Below are 14,182 nucleotides of genomic sequence, written 5' to 3' on the forward strand. Positions count from 1 at the left end.
CTTACCACTTGTTAATTCCCTCAGGCTATTATTTTAGTGGCAACATTTGGTCAGCACCATTACCTCCAGATTTAATGTCGTGTTTCTGAAAGCTTTGGAAAGTGTCAAAAAAGTGTCACCATGGAATACCACAAAGCAGCTCGTCGCTTCCTGATGAAATTTGACGGAGGTAAAATCATGTCTATTATATTTTGTCCTGAATTGTTTGACATGTTGGGCGGGGACATGGACATGAGAATGGCCATGATCAAGAAAAACGAATTGCCAGTCATTTCCGACAACGATTCTTTCAGCAAGTTATTTCGTTTCCCGGTAGAACTGAACCAAGGACTGAATTTGATCTTTGTGTACTCCGATGTGGTGGAGTATAACGTGGTGGGACACACCTCCGCACCGTTACTGTGTATCATTCCTTTCAAAGTGGATTCTGTCACCCTCGCTGACGAAGAAGGTGGAAACACTTACCACGTCCACCGCGAATTTGTACATCCTCACTATTTGCCTGTTAGCAAGTCGTATTTGGACACGTTCAACATTGCTATAAAAGGAGATCTGGGACAAAATATTTCATTCACCAAAGGAAAAGTCACGAGGACACGGTTTAGGAGATATGTTAAAATCGGCCTTTCGTTCGGTGGCCCCAGTCTTGAAACCGATGGTGACACGCGGATTGCACGCCTTGAAAGATGCGGTACTGACGCAAGGCAAAGAATTTCTCCAAAATGTCATCATCGACAAACAAAACCCTAAAGAAACCTTCATGAGGGCAGACAAAAATGTCTTGCTGCAAACGGGCAAAGACCTTTTAGGCCGACGAGACACACCTATAAATGCCCTGCACGCTACCGAGTCAGGCATTCAGCAAGGACAAGGCAGAAAGAGACGACGAAGAAAACACCCTTTCACCAGACTTCAAGCGAGAAAGGCCAAGAAAAGAAGAACCGTTCGAGACTTAGACGTTTTCGATTATTGAAACACAGGAAAAAAATGATGCACCGAGAGTCTTGCGCTTGTTCCAAGTCGGAACTGGAACTGTTTGCCATGCCACCCACGATGATGACGATGCAAGAATCCCAATGGGTGGAATTTCATCCCGTCTCCTCTTTGACGGATTCAGCCCCCATCGAGTTTTGAAACCAAAGGACAATCCGAAGATTACATCGATCTGAACAGCAGTTACCTGTACTTGAAAGTCAAAGTGATCAAAGCGGCGGACAACTCCAATCCTGCAGCCAATGATAGAGCAGCTCCTGTCAACAATTTCATGCATTCCTTTTCGGTGAAGTGGACTTGTACTTGAATAACAAACTTGTCAGCAGCAGCACGGATACTTACCCGTATCGTGCCTACCTGGAAAATCTCTTGACGTACGGAAAAGAAGCCAAGAATACTCATCTGGATGCTTGCGTGGTATGGAAACCTGACACAGCGGGTGATAACACGTTTAACGACACAGCCCTGACAGAAGATGGAAATCCTCACAATGTGGGGTTTAACACACGCATAAATAAAATTCTGCAAGGGCGAAGTTTAGAACTGATGGATCGTTTGCATTTGGACATGTGGTAACAAGAAAAGTATTTGTTGAACGGTGTGGATATCCGCCTGAGACTCAATCGTAGCTATGCCGCTTTCCATTTGATGGCCCATGCTAATGAATACAAAACTATCATTCAAGAAGCCCGACTTTACGTGCGTCGTGTGGAGGTGTTACCTAAAGTGGGAAACAACATCAGTGAGACGTTGAGCAGAACGACCGCCAAGTATCCGATACGACGCGTGGAAGTGAAAACTTTCACTATTTCTGTTGGACAGCGATCCATGATCGAAGATCATCTGTTCCAAGGCCAGTTACCCAAGCGTTTGATCATTGGTATCGTCAGGAATTCAGCCTTCAACGAAGTCCACAACGAAAATCCTTTCCTGTTTCATCATTACAATGTAGCCAAGATTTAAGTCAGTCGCGACGGCAAGGCCTTGTGTACCCGACCCTTTGAGCCTACGTTTGGTGACAGGAATTACTTGAGATCGTACTTGTCCCTGTACGAAGCCACCGGACAGTTAGGAACCAACACCAGTCACGGCATTTCGAACGAGGATTATGCAGGAGGCTATGCTTTGTGGGCTTTTGATTTCACTCCAGACCAAGGCAGCGACGAGGGACATTTCCACCCTATAAAATCCGGCCAGATTCGAGTAGAAATTCAGTTTACTACAAATCTACCAGAGACGGTGAACGTCATCCTGTATGCAGAATTTGATAATACGATAGAAATCAACAGTTTGAGAAAAGTCATTCTAGATTATTAGAAGCTATGGAAGACTGTTATCCCTCTTTACCTACTGCAGAAACTTTGGAGATGGAATGTGAGGAGACTGTGGAAGAAGTTGTCATGATGAAGTCAAGATGGCCAGAACAAGAAGCCCATTTAGCCTCCTGTTGTGCCAAACACTTGGTCGAAAAAATGACGGAATTGATCAAAAAAGAGTGCTGTGGATGTCAAAACGATCATCCCAGTCAAATTCAACACGACAAATGCCTGATGCTGAGTCAAGAAGAAAAATTTGACGAATATCTGGACGAAGCTGGAGTCTCATCTCGGACGAAGTCGTGTTCGCATCAGTGGTATAAAGACTTGCGTGAACATTCTTGTCCACCATTAACCACTCAAGAGATTCATCGTATCGAAGCTGTCCTGAATCAGAGTGGGGAGACGAAGCGAAGGAGCGGTTATTTGTCAGACATTTTCAAGCAAAAAGTCAGAATCGAATTGATCACTTAATATTACCTGTGAAGAAGAAGAAAAACATGGATACCTGGGAGCTTTATTACCTTTTGAACCACAGTTCATACACGGCTTCTTGGAATCCTGTCGTCTGTGCTAAAGATGAACTCCCTCATCGCAAACCTCAAGACCATCTAGCTTATGTGATCGACACGGACGACATTTATCTCCTAGGAACCCACTGGGTAGCCGTCTACTTTCCTCAAGAAGGATGCGTAGAATATTTCGATTCGTATGGATTGCCTCCTTTGGAAGACGATATCATTGACTTTATGAGAAGAAATGCTCAGACCACCCGATTCAATAATGTGAAATTACAAGGCACAGATTCCTTGGTGTGTGGAGAGTACTGTGTGTATTTTCTGAATCATCGCAGCCTGGGCTATCCCTTAGAACATTTAGTGACTCATTTTGATCCTCGTTCTTCTTCAAGAAACGATGTGAAAGTAGATAAATGGTTTTGTGACCAGTATGCTTATCTTTTGTCTCAAGCTAGGAAACGTAGTGTCTATCAATGGCCTAATGACTTCCAACAGTGGAAATCACAATTTCATTCACAACGTTGTCAGCCTTGTCCAAAATAATGTGTGAGTTGGAAAAAAATGTTTAGTGTTTGAAAAAAATGTTTGATGTTATATTGTTGGATTATTGTTAAAAATGTTAGAATTGTTTGTTAGTATTAAGTAAGTTAGACTAAAAATGTTGTGTTTTGAAGAAAAAAATGCCTTTGTAGTTTGTTTAACTATAGGTATCCTGATTCATGCTCTTTGACTTCTCTCTATCCCTCTCATGACACTATTTGAACGGTCCGGCTCGAAAACCGTGGAGGGATGTTTTCCTTCACGTCCGCGCTTTGACTTTAAAGCCGGGGGTAGCCTCCAGTCTATCCATCCATTGTCGACTCATCCTCCTACGAAGATGTGCACCAAACTAGCTAAGCTAAAAGAAGCCTACGTGAATTTGCATAGGGTCAGACACAGTCTGATACCGAAGCCAGAAGAGATAGAGAATGTGAGAATCTTAAAAGTCACTGAAGACCTGATAGAAGAGCTCTTCAGAGAAGAAGTGAACAGGGAGAAAGAAGAATGGACAGAGAAGTACAGACTTCAGAAACAGCAGAGACAGCAGCAACAGCAGCAGCTGCAGCAGCAACCTGAACCTGACAGAGGCTTTGTCGATTGTCGTATCGACACCAAAGAGTTCTTCTTCTCTTTCCGAAGAAGCAGACCTATCGCCAGAAAGTCTATCCTCAGAGGACATCGCATTCTTAGAAACTAAAAGATTGCCATAGCAAACAAAAAAAAAAAACAGCCCTTTTCAGGGCTACCCATACCTCTAGAAAAGAAATAGTAATCCATTTGCCAAAGTGTGTGTGTGTATGTAGAGTAGTGTGAATATAAACACTGACTCTTTTTTATAGTGTGAATGTATGTGTTTGTGTATATGATTGTGTGTTTGTAATGCTCACGTACGTTTGTGTGGATAGTAGATTATGATCATGTTTTTTTGTTGCTGTTTGACGTGAGTGGAGAGTAGATTTGGGATTTGATTTGATTGATTTGCGTATGTGGATAGTATATTGAAGTGATTAATGAAAATTTTTAAATTAGTAATGGGTAGTATAAAAAAGTGAGTGTTTCTTTTAGGTCCGCGCGTTGTTTGGTCATGATCTAGGTAATATAACTTTTGTTTTAGGGGATGTTTTCCTTCACGTCCGCTCTTTTAGTGTAAATTGAAACTCGCTTGGCAGTCTAGCTACCCTGTTCATTCGTTAACAAGACAATGAATACTAGACTAGCTAAACTTCTTGAACTCCAGATGCACCTGGAATATGCCAGGCGCATACTAAATGAACTGGCCGCGGATCCCATCGTCGAAGAGGGAAGGATGAAAGAGGAGGAAAGAAGAAAAAAAGAAGAGGAGGAAAAGGAGAGAGGAAATTTCAGAATCCCAGAGACAGAAAATTGAGATTCTGAAGCCACTTATCCCGCCTCTGCACTCCCAAGAAAAAAGGTAAAGGGAGATTGGGGAAGAAGATGTGTGTGTGGTGCCAGACCTGGAAAGTGCCATCATTAACCAGGTGTCACTGGAGTTCAAAAACAAACTGCCCTTTTTAGGGCTACCCAAACCTTTAGAAAAGAAATAGTAATCCATTTGCCAATTTGTGTAATGAGAGTAATGTGAATATAAACACTGACTCTTTTTTCCTAGTGTGAGTGTATGAGTTTATGTATATGATTGTGCGTTTGTAAGTGCTCACGTACGTTTGTGTGGATAGTAGATTATTGGGCTTTGTAAGTGATCACGTATGTTTGTGTGGATAATAGATTTGGGGTTTCATTTTAATACTTTGCGTGTGTGGATAGTAGATTGTGGGTTTGTTTATTGTTGCTTCAGGTATGTGGATAGTAGGTCATATGAAATGAGAAAAGTAGGGGATGTTTTCCTTCAATTCCGCGCGTTTTAAGTGATGATCTAGGTAATATAACTTTTGGGTTTTAGGGGGATGTTTTCCATCACGTCCGCGCTTTCACTATAAGAACCCACAGTATTCGTCGTTCAAACCATTCTACAAAGAATAAAAAAGAAGATGGCTTCAAACCAACTTGATAAAATGAAAACATTGCAAGACGTCCTGGACAATTTGGGTATGATGGAGCAAATGTTAGTTAGACGAGGATCACTATTCTTATAGTCCCCATCGAGTGAAGATGGAGATCAACAATTTAAGAAAAGTAAAGGAAATGATAAGTGATCTGATGAAAGAAATAAAGGAGGAGAAGGAGGATGAAGAGGAAATGATAAGGATGAGAGTATGGAACGAAAAAATTGAAAAGGAAGAAGAAAATGAGAAGAGGAAGAAAGAAGAGGAGGAGAAGAAGAAAGAAGAGAAAAGAAGGAAGAAAAGAAAGAAAAGAAGAGAAAGAGTGTAGAACAGAAAATAAGAAGCTGGTAGAGAAATAGAATAAATTAAAAGAAGAAGAAGAAGAAACCCAAAGGCCCTTTTCAGGGCCACCCACCTTTCTCGAAAAGAGATAAACTTTCAATTGCCTACCCCTTTTTTTATTTTTTTTTTAAAAAAAAATAGAGACCCCTCCCTGTTTCAATTTTCGTATGTTCCCTTTTCATAGACCCATCAGGTCGGGACCATATTAAAATAGGGTCCCGACCCTATTCCATTTCCCTTTTCGCTCAACAGACCCACAATCTATTCCCATGTTAAATTCCCTTGCCGCTAGACAGGCCCACGATTTTTCCCCATGTTAATGTTCCCTTGACGCTACAGTTGCCCACGATTTTTCCCCTTGTTAAATTTCCCTTGACGCTAGAGTTGCCCACGATTTTTCCCCATGTTAAATTTCCCTTGACGCTAGAGTTGCCCAAGGGGTTCTGTAATGCTAATTCCCATTAACGCTAGGGTGCCCCACTTAACTGCTTACATATTCATACAATGTAAAGAATTTGCTAATGTATTTTAAATAGAAAATCTTATGTAAAATGATTGACATTAATATCTCTGCAATCATTTTCAAGCGTACAAATACTTTCTCATCTTGATACCGTATTATAAAAGATCTAATGTGAGAAGTGAATCCTTGCTGGTATGGATGGAGTTCATTTAAATTATATACAGTTGATTAAGTGATAAAACCACAAAAGTTCTTTTTTGACAGTCAGTGCCATTCATTCGTATTACACGACTACTGACCTTGATGCTTGCAGCAATGGCCATCGAACCTCTACCTCTTAGATGATTCCAGCTGAGGTCAAGGTCTTTTAATGTGTCACTGTTCGCTGCGACAAGAACAGACTAGTAAACAATGTCCATGATTCGTAGAAAATAAAATTCCTATATTTACTTATTTATTTAACTTGAAGCTTGCAACAGGTGGAAAGTTTGTTTTTAACTTTGAGACAGCGGAAGAAAACAATATTATGTTTGATGGGTTGTATTTATTTCCCGATTTTGAAAAATTCATCGCTTTATTCATGCCATATTTGATCAAATTGTATTTTCGTAACTTTGTAACTTCAATTTTGTGACTAAAGTGACTTTAAAATTGTATCTATGAAATAAATATATCGGATATGGATGTTAATCGTACATGTAATATCCTGTAAGGAATAAACATTCCATTTTACCATACCTGGATACAATACGTTTACACTTAAAATATTATGTAATATCGCTGTGTCATGTTTGCACTGTAAGATGATATAGCAAGGATATGTGTTGCGATGGGGAGGTATAAATGAAGGTATGATTAGCGCTGAACTTACCTATCGCAGCACCGAGTACCATCCCCCCTTCCTCACCAAAACAGTTATGGCTGGCAACTAGCTGTTTGAGATTTCTGTTATGCTGATAGATAGAATGCAGTATTATTAGACAGAATGAAGTATTGTTATATAGAATGGAGTATTATTATATAGAATGGCGTATTATTATATAGAATGGAGTATTATTATTATATAGAATGGAGTATTATTATATAGAAGGGAGTATTATTATATAGAATGGAGTATTATTGTTTCCTTCGTGCATTCTGATTTTTGGTTTGCCTTATTCTTCCTAAATTTATTAAACATATAGTTTTAAACATGAATGGAGTTTAACTGTTGTATAATGTAACAATACTTAACAACTGTACAAATACTTGCCTTTTCTGAATGTACGAATGTATTTTTTGGCTTTCATCTACTATCTTGTTGCCCCTATTCAAAATGACTGTAGAAACCAACTTGATTTAAATAAATGTAAATATCGATTCAATATTTTTTGTCTTGTAAAGAGAAACATTGTCTTTAAAAGCAAACCTTTTGGAAAGTCGATGAGGGTTTCTTAAGAAAACAATGAACTTACTTCGATTATTTCTGCTACATATTTTGCATCCGAGTCAATTAGGTTATTCCCTGAAATAACAGATTTTTTTATAGAGTATTCATTACATTTAATTGATAAAGCATAATCAAAGTTGCAAAATAATATTAACATGTATTCCACGTAGAAAATCTCCCTCTCTCTCTCTCTCTCTCTCTCAATCTAAATCTCTAAATTCATACTATATACCAACAAACGACATTCTTGCAAACGAAGTGAATAGAGATATGATTATGCCTTCTCTGCTTTGAGGGTTGTATATTATCAAGTTCTACAGTCATAGAAAACGTTGCTGACTGTATTAGTTTCTACATACCTGCGATATCGAGATTCCTAATTACGTTACTTTTCACACACCTGAGATATCGAGGGTTGTAATGACATTAATTTTCACATACCTGAAATATCTAGAGTCGTAATTGCATCACGTTTCATCATCACATGATGCAGCGATCTAAGTCCGGCCGTTTCGATGCCGTTCTGTGAAATGTTCTGAAATAATGACTCATTGATCTAGCACATTGATCTGGAATGGTTACAATTTTGTATAGTTAAGAATCATTGAATTGCTGACTTTTTTCATTTTGTTTTCCTTTGTTTTTAAAACTCTTAGAAAACTGGATTTAAATTCATGGAAAGGTTATAGCTTTTACCTTAAAGGAGTATTATATTTCAATTTGTTTTTCGCATTGTTTGAATTACTCAGATCAATATCAGCTCAGATTTCATTTTCTCATGCTGACACGTAAAATAAATCATTCTCTATTGGCTAACAATCTAAATTAAGTTACCTAAACTATCAATATTGACTTAACCAAATTCATATAGTCATAGTGTCATAATTATCATGTATCTATCTATTCCAATAATTTTCAAGCGCAAAATAAATCAGAGAAGGTAGTTTATCTTTACTATGTTCATTATTTTGGTAGTTATTCACGTACAGAGTTGATAGACGTTCAAAAAGCCATAAGTAAATAGCAAAGGTTTTAATTTCAAATTGGGAGAAATTCTTATAACCAAGCCCTTTAACCGTAGGAATTGATCATGATTGTACATGGATTTCTCTTAAAGACCTCCTTCTAGAATTCAGCGATCCGAATATAACTGTAGGAAAAAAAAAAAAAAAACAATTTCCAGTAAAATCTATCGAAACGTTTTCGTATTGGTGTCTGATCGTCTTGACCGATAGCCTCTGTTGCTCTAATTGTTGATTAAACCGCGGTGAAAGAACGACGACTCTACGACAAGTATCGTCTATTTAAAAAAAGCGAATGACTTAGCTCAGACAATACGTCTAGGATGGCAAATAACTACAAAATACCAACCAGTTCCCTGATCTTTTGGTTCATGGATAGCATGTCTGCTATGCTCTCAGTACCTTCGGGTCCTATTCCGTTGTCACTCAAATCCATTGTCTTAATCCATTTATTGCCCTCGAAGAAAACATCATAAATATCGTTTCATATTTTTTTCACTGGCATGTGTAATGGGAATATCCTCGATACATTTAGAGAAAAACGTTGTCTGGGATTTATTTTATCTACCAAAAGAGTTGTCAAACCTATAAGGTATCCAAATTAAAAGAGTTCCCATCATACCACAAGGTATCGTTTTCATATAATTTTTTTAAAAATGAAAACATGGAATGTACATTTTATCTAAAGTGTACTTTGCTCTTAAAAAGAAAAGAAAAGAAACATAGGCTAAAGAACGAAAATATTGAAGGAAATAAAGAAAAATGTCACTGTCACAAATAATAAAACTGAATATAATCGCTTTTGGTAAACGTCCCAAGTTGTCTTGCCTTTATTCGTAGAATGAGTAAAATGCTTTTTACGTGAAAAAATGTAAACAAAATTGCAAGCAATATTTAAAAGCATTACCATAAAAGCCATCTTTCATATAAAGGATTTTTTAACAAAAAAATGAAATTATTTATGCACAGAAATTGGTTTTCTGTACTAACATGGTTGTCACGTACTTTTCCTATTAATATTATTATTAATAGTAAAGGTTCTTCGCATGGTGTCTAATGTTGCCAATTTTAGGATTTCATTTGTGTAGACGTACGTGTGTCTGCTTGAAAATGACGTCATATTAGGATTTCATTTCTGTAGACAAAATTGTGTATGCTTAAAGATGACGTCATATTAGGATTTAATTTCTGTAGACATAATTGTGTCTGCTTGAAGATGAAGTCATATTAGGATTTTATTTCTGTAGACATATATAGATTTTATGTTAGGGTTTAGACCGAGACAAGGAAATCCCAGTCAAGGGGTTACATTATTCGTCTCCCTGCGAGGCTTGCCGAGGGGGGGGGGAGACAGATAATGTAACCCCGCGACTGGGATTTCCTTGTCTCGGTCTAAAACCCAGCGTAGATTCTTTTTCTCACCCAATAAGTTCCTTTAAAGTAAACAAGAACTTTTTACTTTTGCAATATAGTTCACGCGCAAATGTTTACATGCGGTGCATTAATACTAATATGTTTATGAGGACTGTGGCGTGACATTGCCATACGAAGTACACAGTTTTTAGAAGACAACAAGGGTTTCTTTTTTTAAAGTAGTTCTGAGCGTGTTGACTCCTTTACTGAGACGACTGGTCTGAGATGACTAGATTGAGATAAGAAAAGTAAGGTTAACAAAACAGCTATATTTTTCTGTCGCATGTCTGAGAAACTATTTGTCTGCTTGATTATAACGTCAAATTAGGATTTCATTTCTGTCGACATACATAAATGTGTCTGCTTAAAGATAACGTCCTATTAGGGTTTCATTTCTGTAGACATTAGTGTGACTGCTTGAAGATGACGTCATATTAGGATTTCATTTCTGTTGACATAAGTGTGTCTGTTTGAAGATGCCGTCAGATACCAGTAGTAAGGTTGAGATGGATGTCTGAGAAGAGATAATTTTGTCATAAACCCGGAGTTTTCAAAGTGAAAAAGATTTGAGATCGATATAATATGGCAACATTTTTTAATAATCAAGGTTTCAAAAAGGTGATCAATAGATAGATTATATAGAGTTAACAAGTTATGGCGTAAAAATATCAGAAAACATCCGACTTACTTAGACCTTTTTATGTCGAATTTGTTTTTATTTGAAAATCTAAACAAGACCGTTAACTTTATATTCGCAATAACCGTTATGCGTCACTCATTAGTCGTTTCTGATGTAAATCAAATAAAACAATATTTCATATTTTTCCTCCAAGTAATCATTCTTGAAAAATTGTTATATTTCTAATTCGCTCAGCTTCCTTTTCTGTCGGAAGGAATTCACAATCGGCAGAAAATAGAATTGTACTGTTGTTAAACACGGAGCAAATATTTTGGTGAGAAATAACCATTGCTGATGTTTCATAACTAGCAAAATGCAATAATTTGATTTGGAGTCAGATATGCCGTGTACGGTTGACGTTATAGTAATGATTTTCATTTCAGTGCTAATCCTGATTTTCGCCAGTCAAATTTAAACAGAAGATTTTTATTTTTATTTTATATTTTGTATCACTAGTTGCTAATACAGCAAGCATTTTACAAAAAAATTGAGACCAGTTTGTACAGATGCTACACAAATAACAAATATATAATATAATATCTCTTATGGTGCCTGACGTTTGCAAACTAAGGAATGAATATATCAGTACTGTGTACCGTGGTTTATTTTTTATTATTTTTTACTTGAGTACTTTTTACTTTTTTACTTCATAATTCTTGCCCACATCAACCCACCCACCAAAAGATATATATATACCTACAACGAGAGCTATGGCAATTGCTTTTCCACCACCAGGTCCTAGGCTATGGCTTTTCATGACGAAATTCCTCTCGCTCAGATTCCTAGCGACAAAATTTACTGGAGTAACACCAACACGACGGCATGCAGCGAGGTATAATTGCACATTGTCCGATTTCTCTTTCTCAGACGCATCTAACTGCCCCGTCCCTTCGGGTTTGTCTGTAAAACATAGGGTGATTTCCATGTAATGAGGCATATTTTCATATTCATCCAATCACTCTTCGAAGTCACTTTCAGATTTTCTTCTCTACAATTTTGAAATATCGTGAATACACATCATGTCAAGCATGTATACTTCATATAATAGTAATTTGTGTCTCTAAGGTCAAGGTCACGGAAAGGTATGTCGTGTTATTCTAATCCTATTTCGTGTCAGGGTCGTTTCACTTTCTAACGAAATACTTTGATGACACCAAAAGCTGTAAAGGGTAATAGTCAGAGTGTGTATCGTCAAATGCACTAGAGTTGTTGTCGATGGGGAAAAGGGCCACGCTCAAGCATGGCGGGATCAGGTCAAATACGGGGGTGGGATTTCAAAATTTCAAAAGCGCCCTGACTCTCCTCGAAAGGGCACCAAAACAAAATTATGTGTGTCTATTTACCCAACATACGTGCGCAAGAATAAAACGATGGTCAAGTTTCAAGTGACAAGTGACTGAACGTTAGTGTGTGGACTTTTTCCTAAGCGTGGGGCAAGTTCCAGAAACCACAGAAGTCACCTCCCAAATCCGGCCCTGTCAAGTGGTGAGCGTTAACGAAAGGAAAACCAAAGATATTGGCTTTCAGGCGCCATAACTGGTTTCCTTAATGATGTGAAAGCTGGAAATTCATTAGTGTGAAACTAATTTAGTGGAAATCCAACAAACCTCGGTCAAGCTAAACTAAGGAAACCAAAGTCAGGACGAGAGGTCATCAAAGTAGGCATGCTTGGAATAATTCATGTGAATTTCATTAGAAAGCGCTTTCAGTCGTTCTCATATCAAAATGCGTGCAAAATCGGATTTAAATCCAACAAGCGTTGATAAAGTTACGCTTCTGGAAGCCAAATTCAGGAGGCCTAGATATAAGGGGGGCATATAACTTCTCTAAATGATGACAGTGAAGGCTGTAAATCGATCTTTTTGTTTTTTTAGGCATTATACATATATAGCCGCATATTACATTTGATTAAAATGCAGCAGTTCCCAGTCAAAATATCTTGCAGAAACCAAATTGTTGACGAACTATCAGACAGAAAGCCAGACAGACATCCACGTGACTAATATAGGCCTTTTATAACTTCGTCAGTAATTACTTTCTAAACTTCATAAGTAATTGCTCTCCATCCCTACCTCCATCTACCCCCCATACAATCCAAATTTAGAATCATAAGAAAAATATTACTTTAAAGAAAGTTCTTTCTTCGAGTATTGTGTAATTGAGACCCCATAACAAATCGTATCATTGAGATCATACAAAAATCGTATCATTGAGACCACATTAAAAATCGTATCATTGAGACCACATAATATGTTATGATCTTATGACAATGTCATTTAAACTACCTAATATACTTTAACAAAAGTAATGCAAAAATCTAAATTGCGTATCGCATATATATATATATATATATATATATATATATATATATATATATATATATATATATATATATATATATAGTCAGCATGGTCTAGCAACCACTTGCGTATAACACTGTTATATGGTTCTTATTTATTAAAGGAGCTGCCTTCAACCTTATACAGAGTATTTGAATTCAGTTTACTATGTCCCCACGACAGTCTTTCTTTGTCCGATATAATAATCTATGCAATGCATGAGAAAAATGAATCAGCTCTTGACTTATTCAATGTGTCTATATATCAATGATAACAAACATCAATGCGTGCTAAAAATTTCAAGCCGAGAATTACGATAACCTGTATAGCGCTGATACGATTTATACGACCGTGGGGGTTCCGTCAGTTTACCTGAATACAATTTAAGGATATATATATATATATATATATATATATATATATATATATATATATATATATATATATATATATATATATATATATATATATATATATCTTGAATGTAGGGTATGTAGCCTTACTAATCAGTGAGGAGGCACAGATTCAAACCGTAGGTATATGAAGTATTATAATTGGACAGGAACGTATGAAATAATAAGGTAGGACAAGAGCGTATGAAATTGTAAGGTAGGACAAGAGCGTATGAAATAGAAGGGTAGGACAAGAGGGTATGAAATAGTAGGGTAGGACAAGAGCGTATGAAATTGTAAGGTAGGACAAGAGCATATGAAATAGTAGGGTAGGACATGAACGTATGAAATAGTAGGGCAGGACAAGAGCGTATGAAATAGTAGGGTAGGACAAGAGCATATAAATTTGTAAGGTAGGACAAGAGCATATGAAATAGTAGGGTAGGACATGAACGTATGAAATTGTAAGGTAGGACAAGAGCGTATGAAATAGTAGGGTAGGTCATGAGCGTATGAAACAGTAGGATAGTACAAGAACATATGAAATAGTAGGGTAGGACAAGAGCGTATGAAATAGAAGGGTAGGACATGAGCGTATGAAATAGTAGGGTAGGAAAAGAGCGTATGAAATTGTAATGTAGGATAAGAGCATATGAAATAGTAGGGTAGGTCATGAACGTATGAAATAGTAGGGTAGGACAAGAACATATGA

The 14,182-nt window shown here is 37.3% G+C and overlaps 1 protein-coding gene across 3 annotated transcripts in view; it reads right to left on the minus strand.

The window, feature by feature from the left end:
- The window catches only part of LOC149800416 (uncharacterized), a 156,749-nt gene that overhangs the window by 27,077 nt on the left and 115,490 nt on the right, over window positions 1-14,182 (minus strand). For all 3 annotated transcript variants that reach the window (XM_089960054.1, XM_089960055.1, XM_089960053.1), the window contains exons 3-8: window positions 11,440-11,639; window positions 8,997-9,104; window positions 8,067-8,160; window positions 7,651-7,700; window positions 7,068-7,149; window positions 6,496-6,581 (exon numbers count right to left, since the gene is read on the minus strand). In XM_089960054.1, coding sequence (XP_089816180.1) covers window positions 6,496-6,581; window positions 7,068-7,149; window positions 7,651-7,700; window positions 8,067-8,160; window positions 8,997-9,104; window positions 11,440-11,639 — 620 coding nt within the window. The remainder of the gene's footprint in view (window positions 1-6,495; window positions 6,582-7,067; window positions 7,150-7,650; window positions 7,701-8,066; window positions 8,161-8,996; window positions 9,105-11,439; window positions 11,640-14,182) is intronic.

Source organism: Sinohyriopsis cumingii, chromosome 5 (assembly GCF_028554795.1).
Source record: "Sinohyriopsis cumingii isolate HCF-2022 chromosome 5, ASM2855479v2, whole genome shotgun sequence".
NCBI classification, from domain to species: Eukaryota; Metazoa; Mollusca; class Bivalvia; order Unionida; family Unionidae; genus Sinohyriopsis; species Sinohyriopsis cumingii.